This window comes from Tachysurus fulvidraco, chromosome 4 (assembly GCF_022655615.1).
Source record: "Tachysurus fulvidraco isolate hzauxx_2018 chromosome 4, HZAU_PFXX_2.0, whole genome shotgun sequence".
In the NCBI taxonomy this organism is placed as follows: domain Eukaryota; kingdom Metazoa; phylum Chordata; class Actinopteri; order Siluriformes; family Bagridae; genus Tachysurus; species Tachysurus fulvidraco.
Genome location: NC_062521.1, coordinates 4,962,116 through 4,979,376, shown reverse-complemented (window position 1 = coordinate 4,979,376; position 17,261 = coordinate 4,962,116). Strand labels below are relative to the sequence as shown.

The window sequence follows — 17,261 nt, the reverse complement described above, 5'->3', positions numbered from 1 at the left end:
TATACAGTATAAATTCTGCACAGCTTTATTTTCCTTTTCTTCTTTTTTTATTACTTTATACTGTGTTTGGGTTTTTTACCACATTGGTGCACCACAATCAGCTTTCACCTGGTATTCCAAGCGGCTTCTGTGTCACGTTTGCCTCCTATCCCACCGGTCAAATCTGGCTATCCGAACAGATCAATGCAGAACTTCTAATTTGCTCCTATTTTGTAGCATCTGTTACATCCTCACCAAAAGAGAATCTCTGGATTGCTCTCCATCAGCCACAGACAATAACTAACCTCTACAAACATCTTTGTAGTAGAAAAACAATGAAAACACCATCCCACACGCCATAAACAACAACCGATTCAACACTCTGTAAAGTCATGGTATTATTGGTTTCCATACAAACAAATGGTGGTATAATGGTATTATGTCTTAAAGTGGCCTAGCTATGTTAGTGTACTGAGCTGTGTTAGTGTTTTGGTCTGGTTTAGTAAGATGGGGAGTAAACGAGCCAGCTCTGGCCATTACTAATTTGCTATCAGGCCTAGATCTTACTGGAAGTATTTAGTATTAATATACTGTAGTTAAAGAACACGTTTAATCGCTGCTCCAAAAGGTGGACCAAAAAAATGAATTAATTATTAAAATACATTTGTTTAGTGACCAAAAATACATATCTTAAAGTCATTCATTAAGGTACACATAATTCAGTAAGGTACACTCTGAATGCAGCTTGAAAATAAATCATGGTTCAGTTGGGATATACAGTATGTTACCAGTTCTCTTTCCAAAAGGTGTTTTATGACACAATAAGGCCATAAAGGGCATAAAGTTGCTAAATTATTTACAAATAAGAAATTGTGATGCATCTCAGTGTTCACCCCTGTTGTTGTGAAACTCCTAAATTTTATTGCTCTATTTTGCCCCCTAATGGAATAACAGGGAGAGTCTCTGATTTTCTTTATGGTCAATACTGTATAAGAGATGATTTTAATTTGGAACGTTGCCTGTAAAATCTATTGTGGGGCCAGATTCAAGCCTTTAGCTGGCTGGTTCTGGCCTACAAGCTGCATGTTCGATAGATTAAACCTGGGGACAAATAATAATGTAATGCAGTAAGCCTGAGAGAGGCTTACTAGATAGTATTTTCACATTATTGAGATTCAAAGTAGATCTGTAGACTAAACTTCAGCAGACTTCTTCCAGACTCTTAGATCTCTGTGTTTATAGTATATTTAACTGGCTGGTAGTTTTCCCAGTTAACCCAATTGGCTAATCCCGTTTCTCTTCCAGCTGATGACCAATAAATGTGATTTAACAATAGAATACATTCAGAATTTTTATTATTATTATTATTATCATCATCAATACAATAAATTATATTACCTAATATTGCCTACAATTTAATATTTTTTTTCCCTAGAACCATCATTTTCTAAACTCAGAGCCTAGTTTATTGGTGTTAGTTGATAAAGAGAAGTATACATATTTCCAACTTCAGCCTGATGAATAAAGGACCTTTATATATAATTTCTTAAACAAGCTCATCACTTTTGATAGTACGTGATCTCTCTTAGCAGGTATTCTCGATCAGTTTCACGCTGTCAATCCAAGGCTGACTCCATACTGCAAGCGTGCATTCATGGGGCTTTAGGGAAGAGAAAGAAAGGCATAAACAGTTAGCATGCTTAGGAAAACAATTATATATAAACCATAGTAAACAAGTACATGAATCAGAGAATTGAATTTAACCAACTTGTGCGATGGCTGGGTCTGAATTTATAGCACAATCCTCTTCAGCTTTTGCTTTTTTACAGGAGGTCTTGGCCATCTCAACGGTGAAGATGTACTTCATACCGGCAACAACCTAAAGGAAGAAAATAAATAAATAACCACTAAATTTTAGACCACATCTTGTTTAAACGTTTTCTCCCATAGGAGGAGGCAGAGTGCTTTATTTCAGCAATTGACATTTTTGGCCCACAAGCCACTTTACCATTGTATGTGCCAAATTACGTATGTTGTGTATTTTGAAATTCCCACACCCAATGCACGCAAAAGGTGTAGTTTAGTGAGTAAGTGCATGTGTATGAATGTGCACTGGGTGTGTATGAGTGTGTGTATGTGAGCATGTATGTGGGGACCAAATATTGGCTGACATTTGGCTTTTATTTTAATTCTGTTAGTGTGTGTGTGTGTGTGTGTGTGTGTGTGTGTGTGTGTTGTTCAATATGTCGATGCTCTAAATAGTTTTACTTTAATAGTTTAAAGCAATGTTAATCCCTAAAGAAATCTATCTATCTCTCTCTCTCTCTCTCACACACACACACACACACACACACACATAGACACTCACTCTCTCACTCTCTCAAACACACACACACACACACACACACACACACACACACACAGAAGGATTATTTGTATCATTAGCAGTGTATATTTAATATATAAGCTAAGTATCAGATGAAACATCTCACCTGCGTCTGGACACTGATCACCTTAACAACTTGACTGGTGTAAATGCTGTCGCTCTCTGCGTTATACTGAGCGACTGCGAAACGCAGGGCACCCTGGACTTCCGGGCTGTTTATGTCTGCATCCTCAGGCGCACCGACCATGTCCGCGCTCGCAAGGGCTAAGAAGACTGTCAGGAGTGGAGCTAAAACCTTTACCAACATGATCACCGAGTTTCGACCTAAACCCTGTGCTATGAACATACAACCCTCTCTCTGAAGGAACCGTGAACGATTCTAGGTTTTATCCTGATGGTAGTGGGAGGGGCCTGTCTGGAAAACAAAGTAAAGGGGCGTGTCTATGTGTATCGTGATTTCCGCGTGTGAAAATGTTACTTTGTGGCTGATAAAGCTGCACATCAAATGGAAAATTCTGCACGTATTCCATATATACATATATATTTGTGTATATATATATATAAATATATATATTTCCTCATATCACTATTATCAGAAGGTCAAGAAGGCACACACCCAGTTCTTTATCAAACCTGGCGACATGGATTATGTCATTTTAGTGAATTACACTTAATAGACTGTTGTGTCATCTTGAGTCTAATGGACAAATTAGATAAACTATTAGATTTAGATTATTTTAAAGTGGTTTGTCAGCTTCCCCTTTTTGTGTCTCAGAGTAATGCCAATAGGTTGACTGGTAGTACTGAATTACTCCTGAATGGTGTTAATGTGTGTTCATGGCAGCCTTGATGGGTTGGCATACAAATCATGGAATTATTCAAAACTAAGCTTTGTTTCCACAGCGACCCGGATCGACGTAATTCACTTACCGAAGATGAATGAACGAAGGCCCAGTGCTCTTGTCAAGGTGAGATGCAGGACATGTTGCAAGACCTTTGTATTAATCAAAAATTATATTATAAAAATATATATAAGAAAATATTGTTTGTAGTGGGAGGAGTGTTTCTGGAGAACTGTGTGACGTGTGTGTGCCTGCATCAAGGTTTTTTGTGTTTAGGCCATTGTGGGAATAATTGTAAAATACTTAATCTTTTCTGAAAATGTCGCAGACTTTCTGTACAAAGCACAATGTTTACATTTACATTTACAGCATTTGGCAGACGCCCTTATCCAGAGCGAAGTACATAAGTGCTTAAATCTCTAACATTGAGTACATTAATGCTGGTTCACTAGGTTACATACTTGTACTTGTACATACAATGTTCTTTTCTCACACACACTAACATATACACACACACACATTCTCTCTCTCTCATACACACACACAGATACCTTGACCTTAGCATAACCTCTCCCTGGCACATTTGCTCTGCTACAATACACTTTGTATGAAAGAAGTAATGAAAAACATGATACTGATGTTGGGAGGTTTCCTGCTTCATGATAACGGTCAAGGTATCATCTGCAGATACTAGCATTAAGGTCCGCACACACACATTATGTCCTTCCTCTTTTTGTACTACTATATATATATTCATGTTTGACATAAAGTTGGGACTTCTCTTTGAAAGACTGACTGGTGTGTTTCATTGAGACTACCCCGAGTACTCGCCAGAGAACCAGAAACCGAGCAGAGGGAGAGTGGCTAAGAAATCCTGTCCAAGCGGCAGATGAGAGGGAAATAATTCCTTACAGTTTTGAATCCTGTCCAGGCGGCAGACAATAGAGAAATAATTCCTTACAGCCATAATATTTACCAGGCTCTGTAAATATGATAATTTTTATCACCAGAGAAGTAGGTGATGAGTTTGACAATGGTATAAAAAAAGGGTACAAATAAAAACTCAACAAAATAATTTCACAACTCAATCTTTTATTAGCATCACCAAATACAGGTTGATGAATAAGGCAGAATTGTTAATGAATCTCTTGCCATAGGACCACAGAATAGGATGTGATTTCTCTTAGCAGGTATTCTCAATAAGCTTCATGCTGTCCATCATCCAAGGCTGACTCCACACTGTAAGTTTGCATTCATGAGACTTAAGGGAAGAGAGAACAAGAAGAGTTAGCATACTAATAAACACACACACACACACACACACACACACACACACACACACACACACACACACACACACACACACACACACATATCTTGCTATCGCCTACAGTATCACTTATATAACACTATATATCATTTACTGTACCTTTGCCAAGTCTGGGTCTGAATTGATGGCACACGTTTCTTCAGGTTTCTCTTTCTTGCAGGAAGTATTAGCCATCTCGACAGTGAAGATGTATTTCACACCAGAAACAACCTAAACAAAAGAAAAATCATCGCTAATTTGAAAATCAATCTATCTTGGAACAAGCAGGAACACACAGTGGATGGAACCACACTTGGTACACTTGCCATGGTGAGAACTAATGTTTTTTACATACAAACCTGTACAGAATGAGATCTTTTGCTGACTTGACACCAAACTTATCACAGACCAAACAGGTTTTCTTTTGGTTAATGTAAGCATAGCATTAAATAGCTGTATATAATAATAATAATAATAATAATAATAATAATAATAATAATAATAATAATAATAATAATGTTATATAAAGTAATATTAATGTAAATTGAAGCTTCTCTCTGTAAAGTTATAAAATAGCAGTAAAATATCTTACCTGCACCTGGGCCTTATTCACTTTAACAACTTTTTGGATGTAAATGCTGTCACTCTCTGAATTATACTGAGCGACTGCAAACGACAGGGCATTTTGGACTTCTGGGCTGTTTATGTCTGCATTTATCGGTGCTCCGACAAGTCCAGCATTTGCCACGGTTAAGAAGACAGCCAAGAGTGTAGCTACAAATTTTACAAACATGGTTGTGAAGCTTTGAGCTTAACCCTGTGATATTAAGTGCAGTTCTCTTGGGGCGCTGAGAATATTTATAAGAAAATATTGTTTGTAGTGGGAGGAGTGTTTCTGGAGAACTGTGTGACGTGTGTGTGCCTGCATCAGGTTTTTTGTGTTTAGGCCAAAATGTGTACCATGCACTGTTTAAATATGATAAATGTTCATAATCTATGGGATAAATGCTGCACATAGAACACATGATATATAAAAAAAATCCTCATATCATTATTATCAGCTGTTAAAAGCGCACACCTAGTTCTTTATCAAACCTGCTGATTTTTAATATCCAATGTTCTGGGTGAGATGCAGGACATGTTGCAAGACCTCTGTATTAATCAAACGTATCACAGTGCCATGTATTCTGCTCTGTGACCTACGTTCAACAGACCTTTAAGTCCTTGAGCAGCTTTTTTTGTGATGAAAGACTTAAGCAGGAGTTTCATGTTTACTGAAAGTACTTTCCCACCCAGTATAATATTTAATTAAATATTTACTATTAAAAATGGGTTAACTTCTGTTGTGTTAAAATCTGGATTATATATAGATTATGGATATATGGATTATGTTAGATAAATCATTTAAACTTATACTTATTGTACAATTATATGTACAAAATTGTATGGTGTTAACAACAGTTCCGTAACTTTCTGGCTATTAATAAATCAAAATTTCACAGCATAATACATTTGATGACATGAAATAAGAAATATAATCGAGGGCTCTCTTCTCTAGTCCTCCTTCTTTCCACAAGCCATCAGACTCCTTAACAACTGAACTGAACTGTACTGAGCACAACACACACACACACACACATCAACTGTATGGACTGCACAGACCTACACCAAATACACACACTTCCAATATTATATCCATCAGTTTACATGCTGTTTTGCACACTGTTTTTGTTCTCTTTGCACATTCTGTCTCACATTTCAGTCGACTGCTATTTTGCACAATACATTACAGTACCTCATGTAACTGATGCTATAATACTAATGCGTTTATTTCAGTAATTCTGCACACATATTATTGATTGAACATACAGTATTTACACTGGTCGGTGCTGTTTTTGTGTATTGTCTTTTGTGTAATGTCTTGTATTTTTTGCTTGCACTGTCTTTTGTCCTGCACTGTCTGTTTGTCTTGTATAGTTGAAATGACAATAAAAGCTTTTTGACTTGACTTGACCTTTTTAGATAAGATGACAGTGGAGGTTTGCAGAAATAATCAAGTCCTTTTGCCACATCACAATAATTAGATATTAACTGTAATAATAACTATTTATTTGTATCCATGAAAAGTGTATTGAAAGCTGCCTGTAATGTTTTATAGACTTATCTATCATGGTAAGAAACAAGAACAGAAACTTATTTTGTTTATTTTTATGTTAAATAAACACTTAATGCCCTGATAAGGTGTTTGCTTATAATTAGATTTTATCACTGGAGAAGTAGGTGATGAGTTTGACATAGGTATCAAAAAAGTGTACAAATAACAACTCGACAAAATAATTTCACAACTCAATCTTTTATTAGCATCACCAAATACAGGTTGATGAATAAGGCAGAATTGTTAATGAATCTCTTGCCATAGGACCACAGAATAGGATGTGATTTCTCTTAGCAGGTATTCTCAATAAGCTTCATGCTGTCCATCATCCAAGGCTGACTCCACACTGCAAGTTTGCATTCATGAGACTTGAGAGAAGAGAGAACAAGAAGAGTTAGCATACTAATAAACACACACACACAAACACACACACACACACACACACACACACCTATCAACTATCACTTATATAACACTATATATCATTTACTTTTGCCAAGTCTGGGTCTGAATTGATGGCACACGTTTCTTCAGGTTTCTCTTTCTTGCAGGAAGTATTAGCCATCTCGACAGTGAAGATGTATTTCACACCAGAAACAACCTAAACAAAAGAAAAATCATCGCTAAATTGAAAATCAATCTATCTTGGAACAAGCAGGAACACACAATGGATGGAACCACACTTGGTACACTTGCCATGGTGAGAACTAATGTTTTTTACATACAAACCTGTACAGAATGAGATCTTTTGCTGACTTGACACCAAACTTATCACAGACCAAATAGGGTTTCTTTTGGTTAATGTAAGCATAGCATTAAATGGCTGTATATAATAATAATAATAATAATAATAATGTTAAATACTGTAAAGTAATATTAGTGTAAATTGAAGCTTCTCTCTGTAAAGTTATAAAATAGCAGTAAAATATCTTACCTGCACCTGGGCCTTAATCACTTTAACAACTTTTTGGATGTAAATGCTGTCACTCTCTGAATTATACTGAGCGACTGCAAACGACAGGGCATTTTGGACTTCTGGGCTGTTTATGTCTGCATTTATCGGCGCTCCGACAAGTCCAGCATTTGCCACGGTTAAGAAGACAGCCAAGAGTGTAGCTACAAATTTTACAAACATGGTTGTGAAGCTTTGAGCTTAACCCTGTGATAAGTGCAGTTCTCTTGGGACTCTGTGAATATTTATAAGAAAATATTGTTTGTAGTGGGAGGAGTGTTTCTGGAGAACTGTGTGACTGCATCAGGTTTTTTGTGTTTAGGCCAAAATGTTTACCAGGATCTGTTTAAATATGATAAATGTTCATAATCTATGGGATAAATGCTGCACATAGAACACTATATATTAAAAAAATCCTCATATCACTATTATCAGCTGTTAAAAGCGCACACCTAGTTCTTTATCAAACCTGCTGATTTTTAATAACCAATGTTCTGGGTGAGATGCAGGACATGTTGCAAGACCTCTGTATTAATCAAACGTATCACAGTGCCATGTATTCTGCTCTGTGACCCACGTTCAACAGACCTTTAAGTCCTTGAGCAGCTTTCTTTTGTGATGAAAGACTTAAGCAGGAGTTTCATGTTTACTTGAAGTACTTTCCCACCCAGTTTAATATTTAATTAAATATTTACTATAAAAATGGGTTAACTTCTGTTGAAACCTGGATTATATATATGTGGATTATGGATATATGGATTATGTTGAACCTTTAGATAGATCATTTAAGCTTGTACTTAATTACATGTACAAAATTGTATGGCGTTAACAACAGTTCCGTAAAGTCTTGGCTATTAATAAATCAAAATTTCACAGCATGATACAGTACATTTGATGACATGAAATAAGAAATATAATTGAGGGCTCTCTTCTCTAGTCGTCCTCCTTTCCACAAGCCATCAGACTTCTTAACAACTGAACTGAACTGTACTGAGCACAACACACACACATACACATCAACTGTATGGACTGCACAGACCTACGCCAAATACACACTTCCAATATTATATCCATCTAACTGTTTACATGCTGTTTTGCACACTGTCTTTTGCTCTTTGCACATTCTGTCTCACATTTCAGTCGATTGCTGTTTTGCACAATACAGTACATTACCTCATGTAACTGCTGCTATAATACTAATGCAGGGCTGTCAAGTGTCACGCATTGAGAGTGACAGACACGCATTTGGGTCTTTTGTCACGCTTTCCCGCCGCACGTCGTATTTCTCACGCAGAAAAACCTTTTGAGTATTTATCATATATTTAATAAGCCGCAGCGCCTAAAATGTATCAGTCCGCACCGCTGTCTCTAATCAAGCGCGTCTCAGTTCTTAGTCGAGCCTGACACTTCTCAGCCAATCAAAAAAAGAGGCTACATAATAGCCAATCAGAAAATAGCACTATCTGGGTAAGATTTAACGCAACAACAAATGAGAAAAAAAAAAAAAACATATTTAGCGAGGGTATTAGCGTCGGTTTGAACAAAACCTCGACACGAAACAGCTTGTCTCTGGACGGGACATTGTCCTCAACCATGACCCTAAAAATTGTTGGGCTTGAGCCGAACTGTTTTAAATGGGACCAACATTACAAATGATAAAGGAGTCCAAAAAGGCAACAAACACCAGTCATAATCTCTCTCTCTCTCTCTCTCTCTTCTCTCTCTCTCTCTCTCTCTCTCTCTCTCTCTCTCTCTCACAAACACACACACACACACATTAATAAATGGTTAAATTGCGGTCAGTGATCCTTACCAAACACAACTCCCCCATTAATGTTGTTTTTTTTTTTTAAATTTGGGGTAGGGGGGTGAGTGGGTGTGGTTAGCCGGTGTGGAGATGTCACGCTTGTCTGTCTTCAAAACTTGATAGCCCTGCTAATGCGTTTATTTCTGTATTTCTGCACGCGAAATGTTGATTGAACATACAGTATTTACACTGGTCGGTGCTGTTTTTGTGTATTGTCTTTTGTGTAATGTCTTGTGTTTTCTGTTTGCACTGTCTTTTGTCCTGCGCTGTCTGTTTGTCTTGTCTTGTACTTTTTGCACCAGGTTGCACAGATGCACTTTATGTGGCTAGGACTACTTACTAAAGTTTTGTTTTATGTAGCACCATGGTCCTGGAGAAACGTTGTCTCTCATTTCACTGTGTACTGCGTCAGCTATATATTACGGAAGCGTATTGCATTCACTTGAACAAAAATCTACTCTGTTTTTCTGAATTAACGACTTAATTATTTCAAAATGATGAGAGTTTTTCATGAATAAACATTTTTTGCTCTATTTTTCTGAATTAACGACTTAATTATCTCAAAATTGAGATACATTTTTTTAAATAAAATGTATTTGCTCTGTTTTTCTGAATTATGAGATCATTTTTCATTAAAAAAAAATTGTTCTGTTTTTCTGAATTGAGATCCCTCAAAATCCTGCCAGGAGCTCTATTTTAGGTGGATTGCATGGAAGTAAACATGTCCCGCCTTTCAAGTTTAATCTGGTTTTATTTTACTTTGGGTTTGAGACATTGGGAGATACTGCTGTCTTTAAGTAGTATAAATGGTTATTAGTGCGTCAACTTTGCACAGACACCTCAAGACTTTGTGCCTGTTCAGACCAAAAAGAACATTCTGATCTGCTTGATCCCTCAAAATCCTGCCAGGAGCTCTATTTTAGGTGGATTGCATGGAAGTAAACATGTCCCCCCTTTCAAGTTTAAGGGATCTCGTTAATTCAGAAAAACAGAGCAAAATATTTTTTTTTCATGAAGATTATTCTCATAATTTTGAGATAATTAAGTCGTTAATTCAGAAAAACATAGTCGATTTTTTTTTCTCAAGTGAATGCAATACGCTTCCGTAATATATAGTTGAAATGACAATAAAAGCTTTTTGACTTGACTTGACCTTTTTAGATAAAATGACAGTGGAGGTTTGCAGAAATAATAAAGTCCTTTTGCCACATCACTGTAATAACTATTTATTTGTATCCATGAAAAGTGTATTGAAACCTGCCTGTAATGTTTTATAGACTTATCTATCATGGTAAAAAACACAAGAACAGAAACTTCTTTTGTTTATTTTTATGTTAAATAAATACTTAATGCCCTGATAAGGTGTTTGCTTATAATTAGATTTTATCACCAGAGAAGTTAGTGAGTTTCACAACATCATAAAAAAAGTGTACAAATAACAACTCGACAAAATAATTTCACAACTCAATCTTTTATTAGCATCACCAAATACAGGTTGATGAATAAGGCAGAATTGTTAATGAATCTCTTGCCATAGGACCACAGAATAGGATGTGATTTCTCTTAGCAGGTATTCTCAATAAGCTTCATGCTGTCCATCATCCAAGGCTGACTCCACACTGTAAGTTTGCATTCATGAGGCTTGAGGGAAGAGAGAACAAGAAGAGTTAGCATACTAATAAACACGCACACACACACACACACACACCTATCAACTATCACTTATATAACACTATATATCATTTACCTTTGCCAAGTCTGGGTCTGAATTGATGGCACATGTTTCTTCAGGTTTCTCTTTCTTGCAGGAAGTATTAGCCATCTCGACAGTGAAGATGTAATTCACACCAGAAACAACCTAAACAAAAGAAAAATCATCGCTAAATTGAAAATCAATCTATCTGGGAACACGCAGGAATATTAATAATAAGGAATATTAATTATAATAATAATAATAATAATAATAATGTTATATAAAGTAATATTAATGTAAATTGAAGCTTCTCTCTGTAAAGTTATAAAATAGCAGTAAAATATCTTACCTGCACCTGGGCCTTAATCACTTTAACAACTTTTTGGATGTAAATGCTGTCACTCTCTGAATTATACTGAGCGACTGCAAACGACAGGGCATTTTGGACTTCTGGGCTGTTTATGTCTGCATTTTCCGGTGCTCCATCAAGACCAGCATTTGCCACGGTTAAGAAGACAGCCAAGAGTGTAGCCACAAATTTTACAAACATGGTTGTGAAGCTTTGTGCTTAACCCTGTGATATTAAGTGCAGTTCTCTTGGGGCGCTGAGAATATTTATAAGAAAATATTGTTTGTAGTGGGAGGAGTGTTTCTGGAGAACTGTGTGACGTGTGTGTGCCTGCATCAGGTTTTTTGTGTTTAGGCCAAAATGTTTACCAGGCTCTGTTTAAATTTGATAAATGTTCATAATCTATGGGATAAATGCTGCATGTAGAACACATGATATATAAAAAAATCCTCATATCACTATTATCAGCTGTTAAAAGCACACACCTAGTTCTTTATCAAACCTGCTGATTTTTAATATCCAATGTTCTGGGTGAGATGCAGGACATGTTGTAAGACCACTGTATTAATCAAACGTATCACAATGCCATGTATTCTGCTCTGTGACCCACGTTCCTTTAAGAACTTGAGCAGCTTTTTTCTGATGAAAGACTTAAGCAGGAGTTTCATGTTTACTGAAAGTACTTTCCCACCCAGTGTAATATTTAATTAAATATTTACTATAAAATATGGGTTAACTTCTGTTGAAACCTGGATCATATATATATGTGGATTATGTTGAACCTTTAGATAGATCATTTAAGCTTGTACTTAATTATATGTACAAAATTGTATGGTGTTAACAACAGTTCCGTAACGTCTTGGCTATTAATAAATCAAAAATTTCACAGCATGATACATTTGATGACATGAAATAAGAAATATAATTGAGGGCTCTCTTCTCTAGTCCTCCTTCTTTCCACAAGCCATCAGACTTCTTAACAACTGAACTGAACTGTACTGAGCACAACACACACACATACACATGAACTGCACAGACCTACGCCAAATACACACACTTCCAATATTATATCCATCTAACTGTTTACATGCTGTTTTGCACACTGTTTTTTGCTCTTTGCACATTCTGTCTCACATTTTAGTCGATTGCTGTTTTGCACAATACAGTACATTACCTCATGTAACTGCTGCTACTGTATAATACTAATGCAGGGCTGTCAAGTGTCACGCATTGAGAGTGACAGACACGCATTTGGGTCTTTTGTCACGCTTTCCCGCCACACATCGTATTTCTCACGCAGAAAAACCTTTTGAGTATTTATCATATATTTAATAAGCCGCAGCGCCTAAAATGTATCAGTCCGCACCACTGTCTCTAATCAAGCGCGTCTCAGTTCTTAGTCGAGCCTGACACTTCTCAGCCAATCAAAAAAAGAGGCTACATAATAGCCAATCAGAAAATAGCACTATCTGGGTAAGATTTAACGCAACAACCAATGAAAAAAAACAAAAACATATTTATTAGCGAGGGTATTAGCGTCGGTTTGAACAAAACCTCCACACGAAACAGCTTGTCTCTGGACGGGACATTGTCCTCAATCATGACCCTAAAAATTGCTGGGCTTGAGCCGAACTATTTTAAATGGGACCAACATTACAAATGATAAAGGAGTCCAAAAAGGCAACAAACACCAGTCATAATCTCTCTCTCTCTCTCTCTCTCTCTCTCTCTCTCTCTCTCTCTCTCTCTCACACACACACACACACACACATACATACACACACACACACATACATACACACACACACACATTAATAAATGGAAATTAAACAAATACTTTGTACTTGGTTAAATTGCGGTCAGTGATCCTTACCAAACACAACTCCCCCATTAATGTTTTTTTCTTTTTTTAATTTGGGGTGGGTGTGGTTAGCGGGTGTGGAGATGTCACGCTTGTCTGTCTTCAAAACTTGATAGCCCTGCTAATGCTTTTATTTCTGTATTTCTGCACGCGAAATATTGATTGAACATACAGTATTTACACTGGTCGGTGCTGTTTTTGTGTATTGTCTTTTGTGTAATGTCTTGTGTTTTCTGTTTGCACTGTCTTTTGTCCTGCGCTGTCTGTTTGTCTTGTCCAGTACTTTTTGCACCAGGTTGCACAGATGCACTTTATGTGGCTAGGATTACTTACTAAAGTTTTGTTTTATGTAGCACCATGGTCCTGGAGAAACGTTGTCTCTCATTTCACTGTGTACTGCGTCAGCTATATACTGTATAGTTGAAATGACAATAAAAGCTTTTTGACTTGACTTGACCTTTTTAGATAAAATGACAGTGGAGGTTTGCAGAAATAATAAAGTCCTTTTGCCACATCACAATAATTAGATATTAACTGTAATAACTATTTATTTGTATCCATGAAAAGTGTATTGAAACCTGCATGTAATGTTTTATAGACTTATCTATCTTGGTAAAAAACACAAGAACAGAAACTTCTTTTGTTTATTTTTATGTTAAATAAACACTTAATGCCCTGATAAGGTGTTTGCTTATAATTAGATTTTATCACCGGAGAAGTTAGTGATGAGTTTGACAACAGTATAAAAAAAGTGTACAAATAACAAAATAATTTCACAACTCAATCTTTTATTAGCATCACCAAATACAGGTTGATGAATAAGGCAGAATTGTTAATGAATCTCTTGCCATAGGACCACAGAATAGGATGTGATTTCTCTTAGCAGGTATTCTCAATAAGCTTCATGCTGTCCATCATCCAAGGCTGACTCCACACTGTAAGTTTGCATTCATGAGACTTGAGGGAAGAGAGAACAAGAAGAGTTAGCATACTAATAAACACACACACACACACACACACACACACACACACACACACACACACACACACACACACCTATCACCTATCACTTATATAACACTATATATCATTTACTTTTGCCAAGTCTGGGTCTGAATTGATGGCACATGTTTCTTCGGGTTTCTCTTTCTTGCAGGAAGTATTAGCCATCTCGACAGTGAAGATGTAATTCACACCAGAAACAACCTAAACAAAAGAAAAATCATCGCTAAATTGAAAATCAATCTATCTGGGAACACACAGGAACACACAATGGATGGAACCACACTTGGTACACTTGCCATGGTGAGAACTAATGTTTTTTACATACAAACCTGTACAGAATGAGATCTTTCGCTGACTTGACACCAAACTCATTACAGACCAAATAGGTTTTCTTTTGGTTAATGTAAGCATAGCATTAAATAGCTGTATATAATAATAATAATAATAATAATAATAATAATAATAATAATAATAATAATAATGTTATATAAAGTAATATTAATGTAAATTGAAGCTTCTCTCTGTAAAGTTATAAAATAGCAGTAAAATATCTTACCTGCACCTGGGCCTTAATCACTTTAACAACTTTTTGGATGTAAATGCTGTCACTCTCTGAATTATACTGAGCGACTGCAAACGACAGGGCATTTTGGACTTCTGGGCTGTTTATGTCTGCATTTTCCGGAGCTCCATCAAGACCAGCATTTGCCACGGTTAAGAAGACAGCCAAGAGTGTAGCTACAAATTTTACAAACATGGTTGTGAAGCTTTGAGCTTAACCCTGTGATAAGTGCAGTTCTCTTGGGACTCTGTGAATATTTATAAGAAAATATTGTTTGTAGTGGGAGGAGTGTTTCTGGAGAACTGTGTGACGTGTGTGTGCCTGCATCAGGTTTTTTGTGTTTAGGCCAAAATGTTTACCAGGCTCTGTTTAAATTTGATAAATTTTCATAATCTATGGGATAAATGCTGCAAGTAGAACACATGATATATTAAAAAAAATCCTATATCACTATTATCAGCTGTTAAAAGCACACACCTAGTTCTTTATCAAACCTGCTGATTTTTAATATCTAATGTTCTGGGTGAGATGCAGGACATGTTGCAAGACCTCTGTATTAATCAAATGTATCACGATGCCATGTATTCTGCTCTGTGACCCACGTTCAACAGACCTTTAAGTCCTTGAGCAGCTTTCTTTTTGTGATGAAAGACTTAAGCAGGAGTTTCATGTTAACTTGAAGTACTTTCCCACCCAGTGTAATATTTAATTAAATATTTACTATGCAATAATCGGTTTAACTTATGTTGAAATCTGCCCTTTAATGTTCCATAGGTTTATCTACCACTTTAAGAAACACAAGAACAGAAAATGTTTGTTTTTTAGGATAAAAGTAATTAATGACATTTTGAAGTCCTTTCCTTTTTGTTTTTATCAGTGCCATTTTATCATAAGTGAAATGTTTATCAAGCAGCAACCTTCACAATGATTGCCATTAAAATAGTATCAAGAAAAATGATCAAAAGAGGTGAAGAACACCTCAAGAGTCTCTAGTGTATTATATAATGTTAGAAGGTAGTTTCAGTGGTTCAAGTGATTTCTTTAAACAGATATGCAATTGAAAGGTGTAAGAAACTATAACTGGGCTAAAATGTGTACGTGGCATCATAGAATTAGAATTTTTTTAGGGCCAAAATCTCATCCAAAATCTCCCCTTTTTTCCCCAGTAATAGTAATAATTTTAAAGCTAAATGTAAGTCTGAAAAAAGAAATCTGGGAATTCAGCCCAAAAGGTTCAACATTGTCTCATTAGACCAGAGAAAGATTTCCATCATGGCCACAGTGACCTTTAATTACCATTACCTGCTTTTTACTCAGAAGTGTCTAGTTACACTAAAATAAAGGCCCAATTGACTGAGATGGTTGTCCTTCTGCCAGGTTCTTTATTCTCTGTGTAGAATGGCCACTGTGTTCTTATTCACCTCCCTGACAGGCCTTTCTAGTTGGATACTGAGTTTGGCCAGTCAGTGCTAGGAAGTGTCTTGGCTGTTCTAAACTTATGGAGCCTACTGTGTTCCTGGGAAAATTTAAAGCTTAAGAAATGGCTTTACAGTATATCCTTGCCTCTGTCTATGTCTTAGAACAGTTTGATCTTGGAGGCCTCTGGAGAGTTCCTTGAACTTCATGGCTTGGATTTTGGACTGAACAATATAAAAACAGTAATAACACCACACTTTCCCATGCACACCTATCGATGAATTAGCTGTGAAGTAGTTCATGTGTAAATCTCATAAAGAATGAAGTTGGCATTTATTTGAAACTGCTTAAACATTCGTACAGAAATATATGTATTTTGGTCTGACATACACTGTGCATTGTGGGAAATAATACACACACAGGTGTGCACCTGTCTGAATCATGTCCAATCAATTCAATGTGTGACTGGTGGACTTCAGTAGCTTCATAATTAATACACACAGCATGAGCCTAAGTGTAATATAGAGTGCATTTATCAAGGAGTGTGAATACTTGTCTTAATAAGAGATACCAATTTTTTTAAATTAAAATTTTCTTTTTTAATTATAACTCATTTATACTTCACGCATTAAATTACCATTAAATTGTGCAAACCGAAGAGATCTCACTATTATGCCTGACATCATGTACAAGCTATAGACAAGTACTACAAGAACATAAAATCTAATCAGAATTTTGGTAAATGTACACTGGATCAGTAAATAAAATGGCTTATCAACAAACATGCAGTTGAGTCACTTCGACCAGTCATCTTACCGTCTCTGGAAGAAATATTTCTTTTTAAGAATTGATTAAAACATACGTAATTCATAAAATAATGCTAATGTAAGATTTATTCTACAGGGTACCAAGATTCTAAGAAGATCTCAGAGAGCTCCTATTTTA

At 36.2% G+C, this 17,261-nt stretch overlaps 5 protein-coding genes across 5 annotated transcripts; all 5 read right to left on the bottom strand.

The window, feature by feature from the left end:
* Window positions 1–1,317: 1,317 nt before the first annotated feature.
* On the bottom strand, window positions 1,318–2,787 carry LOC113655305 (cystatin-like). The gene is made up of 3 exons (XM_027165763.2): window positions 2,472–2,787; window positions 1,748–1,858; window positions 1,318–1,639 (listed from the first exon to the last, which is right to left on the bottom strand). Exons 1-3 carry the CDS (start codon window positions 2,709–2,711, stop codon window positions 1,565–1,567), a joined length of 426 nt encoding a protein of 141 aa, XP_027021564.1. The 5' UTR covers window positions 2,712–2,787; the 3' UTR covers window positions 1,318–1,564.
* A 1,492-nt stretch (window positions 2,788–4,279) lies between these two features.
* LOC113655255 (cystatin-like) lies at window positions 4,280–5,309 on the bottom strand. The gene is made up of 3 exons (XM_047812299.1): window positions 5,109–5,309; window positions 4,637–4,747; window positions 4,280–4,468 (listed from the first exon to the last, which is right to left on the bottom strand). The coding sequence occupies exons 1-3, from the start codon at window positions 5,307–5,309 to the stop codon at window positions 4,391–4,393; spliced, it is 390 nt and encodes a 129-aa protein (XP_047668255.1). The 3' UTR covers window positions 4,280–4,390.
* A 1,541-nt stretch (window positions 5,310–6,850) lies between these two features.
* Window positions 6,851–8,237, bottom strand: LOC113655303 (cystatin-like). Its single transcript, XM_027165761.2, has 3 exons — window positions 7,606–8,237; window positions 7,162–7,272; window positions 6,851–7,039 (listed from the first exon to the last, which is right to left on the bottom strand). The coding sequence occupies exons 1-3, from the start codon at window positions 7,804–7,806 to the stop codon at window positions 6,962–6,964; spliced, it is 390 nt and encodes a 129-aa protein (XP_027021562.1). The 5' UTR covers window positions 7,807–8,237; the 3' UTR covers window positions 6,851–6,961.
* A 2,645-nt stretch (window positions 8,238–10,882) lies between these two features.
* Window positions 10,883–12,483, bottom strand: LOC113655304 (cystatin-like). The gene is made up of 3 exons (XM_027165762.2): window positions 11,473–12,483; window positions 11,178–11,288; window positions 10,883–11,071 (listed from the first exon to the last, which is right to left on the bottom strand). Exons 1-3 carry the CDS (start codon window positions 11,671–11,673, stop codon window positions 10,994–10,996), a joined length of 390 nt encoding a protein of 129 aa, XP_027021563.1. The 5' UTR covers window positions 11,674–12,483; the 3' UTR covers window positions 10,883–10,993.
* A 1,618-nt stretch (window positions 12,484–14,101) lies between these two features.
* LOC113655396 (cystatin-like) lies at window positions 14,102–15,946 on the bottom strand. Its single transcript, XM_027165908.2, has 3 exons — window positions 14,895–15,946; window positions 14,429–14,539; window positions 14,102–14,290 (listed from the first exon to the last, which is right to left on the bottom strand). Exons 1-3 carry the CDS (start codon window positions 15,093–15,095, stop codon window positions 14,213–14,215), a joined length of 390 nt encoding a protein of 129 aa, XP_027021709.1. The 5' UTR covers window positions 15,096–15,946; the 3' UTR covers window positions 14,102–14,212.
* Window positions 15,947–17,261: the final 1,315 nt, after the last annotated feature.

Coding starts and splice junctions, on each gene's coding strand:
- LOC113655303 (XM_027165761.2), bottom strand. CDS start 7,806: ATGTTTGTAAAATTTGTAGCTACACTCTTGGCTGTCTTCTTAACCGTG. Junction 7,273..7,605: donor TGATTAAGGCCCAGGTGCAG/GTAAGATATTTT, acceptor TCTTTTGTTTAG/GTTGTTTCTGGTGTGAAATA. Junction 7,040..7,161: donor CAGACCCAGACTTGGCAAAA/GTAAATGATATA, acceptor TCTTCTCTCAAG/TCTCATGAATGCAAACTTGC.
- LOC113655305 (XM_027165763.2), bottom strand. CDS start 2,711: ATGTTCATAGCACAGGGTTTAGGTCGAAACTCGGTGATCATGTTGGTA. Junction 1,859..2,471: donor TGATCAGTGTCCAGACGCAG/GTGAGATGTTTC, acceptor TTCTTCCTTTAG/GTTGTTGCCGGTATGAAGTA. Junction 1,640..1,747: donor CAGACCCAGCCATCGCACAA/GTTGGTTAAATT, acceptor TCTTCCCTAAAG/CCCCATGAATGCACGCTTGC.
- LOC113655304 (XM_027165762.2), bottom strand. CDS start 11,673: ATGTTTGTAAAATTTGTGGCTACACTCTTGGCTGTCTTCTTAACCGTG. Junction 11,289..11,472: donor TGATTAAGGCCCAGGTGCAG/GTAAGATATTTT, acceptor TCTTTTGTTTAG/GTTGTTTCTGGTGTGAATTA. Junction 11,072..11,177: donor CAGACCCAGACTTGGCAAAG/GTAAATGATATA, acceptor TCTTCCCTCAAG/CCTCATGAATGCAAACTTAC.
- LOC113655396 (XM_027165908.2), bottom strand. CDS start 15,095: ATGTTTGTAAAATTTGTAGCTACACTCTTGGCTGTCTTCTTAACCGTG. Junction 14,540..14,894: donor TGATTAAGGCCCAGGTGCAG/GTAAGATATTTT, acceptor TCTTTTGTTTAG/GTTGTTTCTGGTGTGAATTA. Junction 14,291..14,428: donor CAGACCCAGACTTGGCAAAA/GTAAATGATATA, acceptor TCTTCCCTCAAG/TCTCATGAATGCAAACTTAC.
- LOC113655255 (XM_047812299.1), bottom strand. CDS start 5,309: ATGTTTGTAAAATTTGTAGCTACACTCTTGGCTGTCTTCTTAACCGTG. Junction 4,748..5,108: donor TGAATAAGGCCCAGGTGCAG/GTAAGATATTTT, acceptor TCTTTTGTTTAG/GTTGTTTCTGGTGTGAAATA. Junction 4,469..4,636: donor CAGACCCAGACTTGGCAAAG/GTACAGTAAATG, acceptor TCTTCCCTTAAG/TCTCATGAATGCAAACTTAC.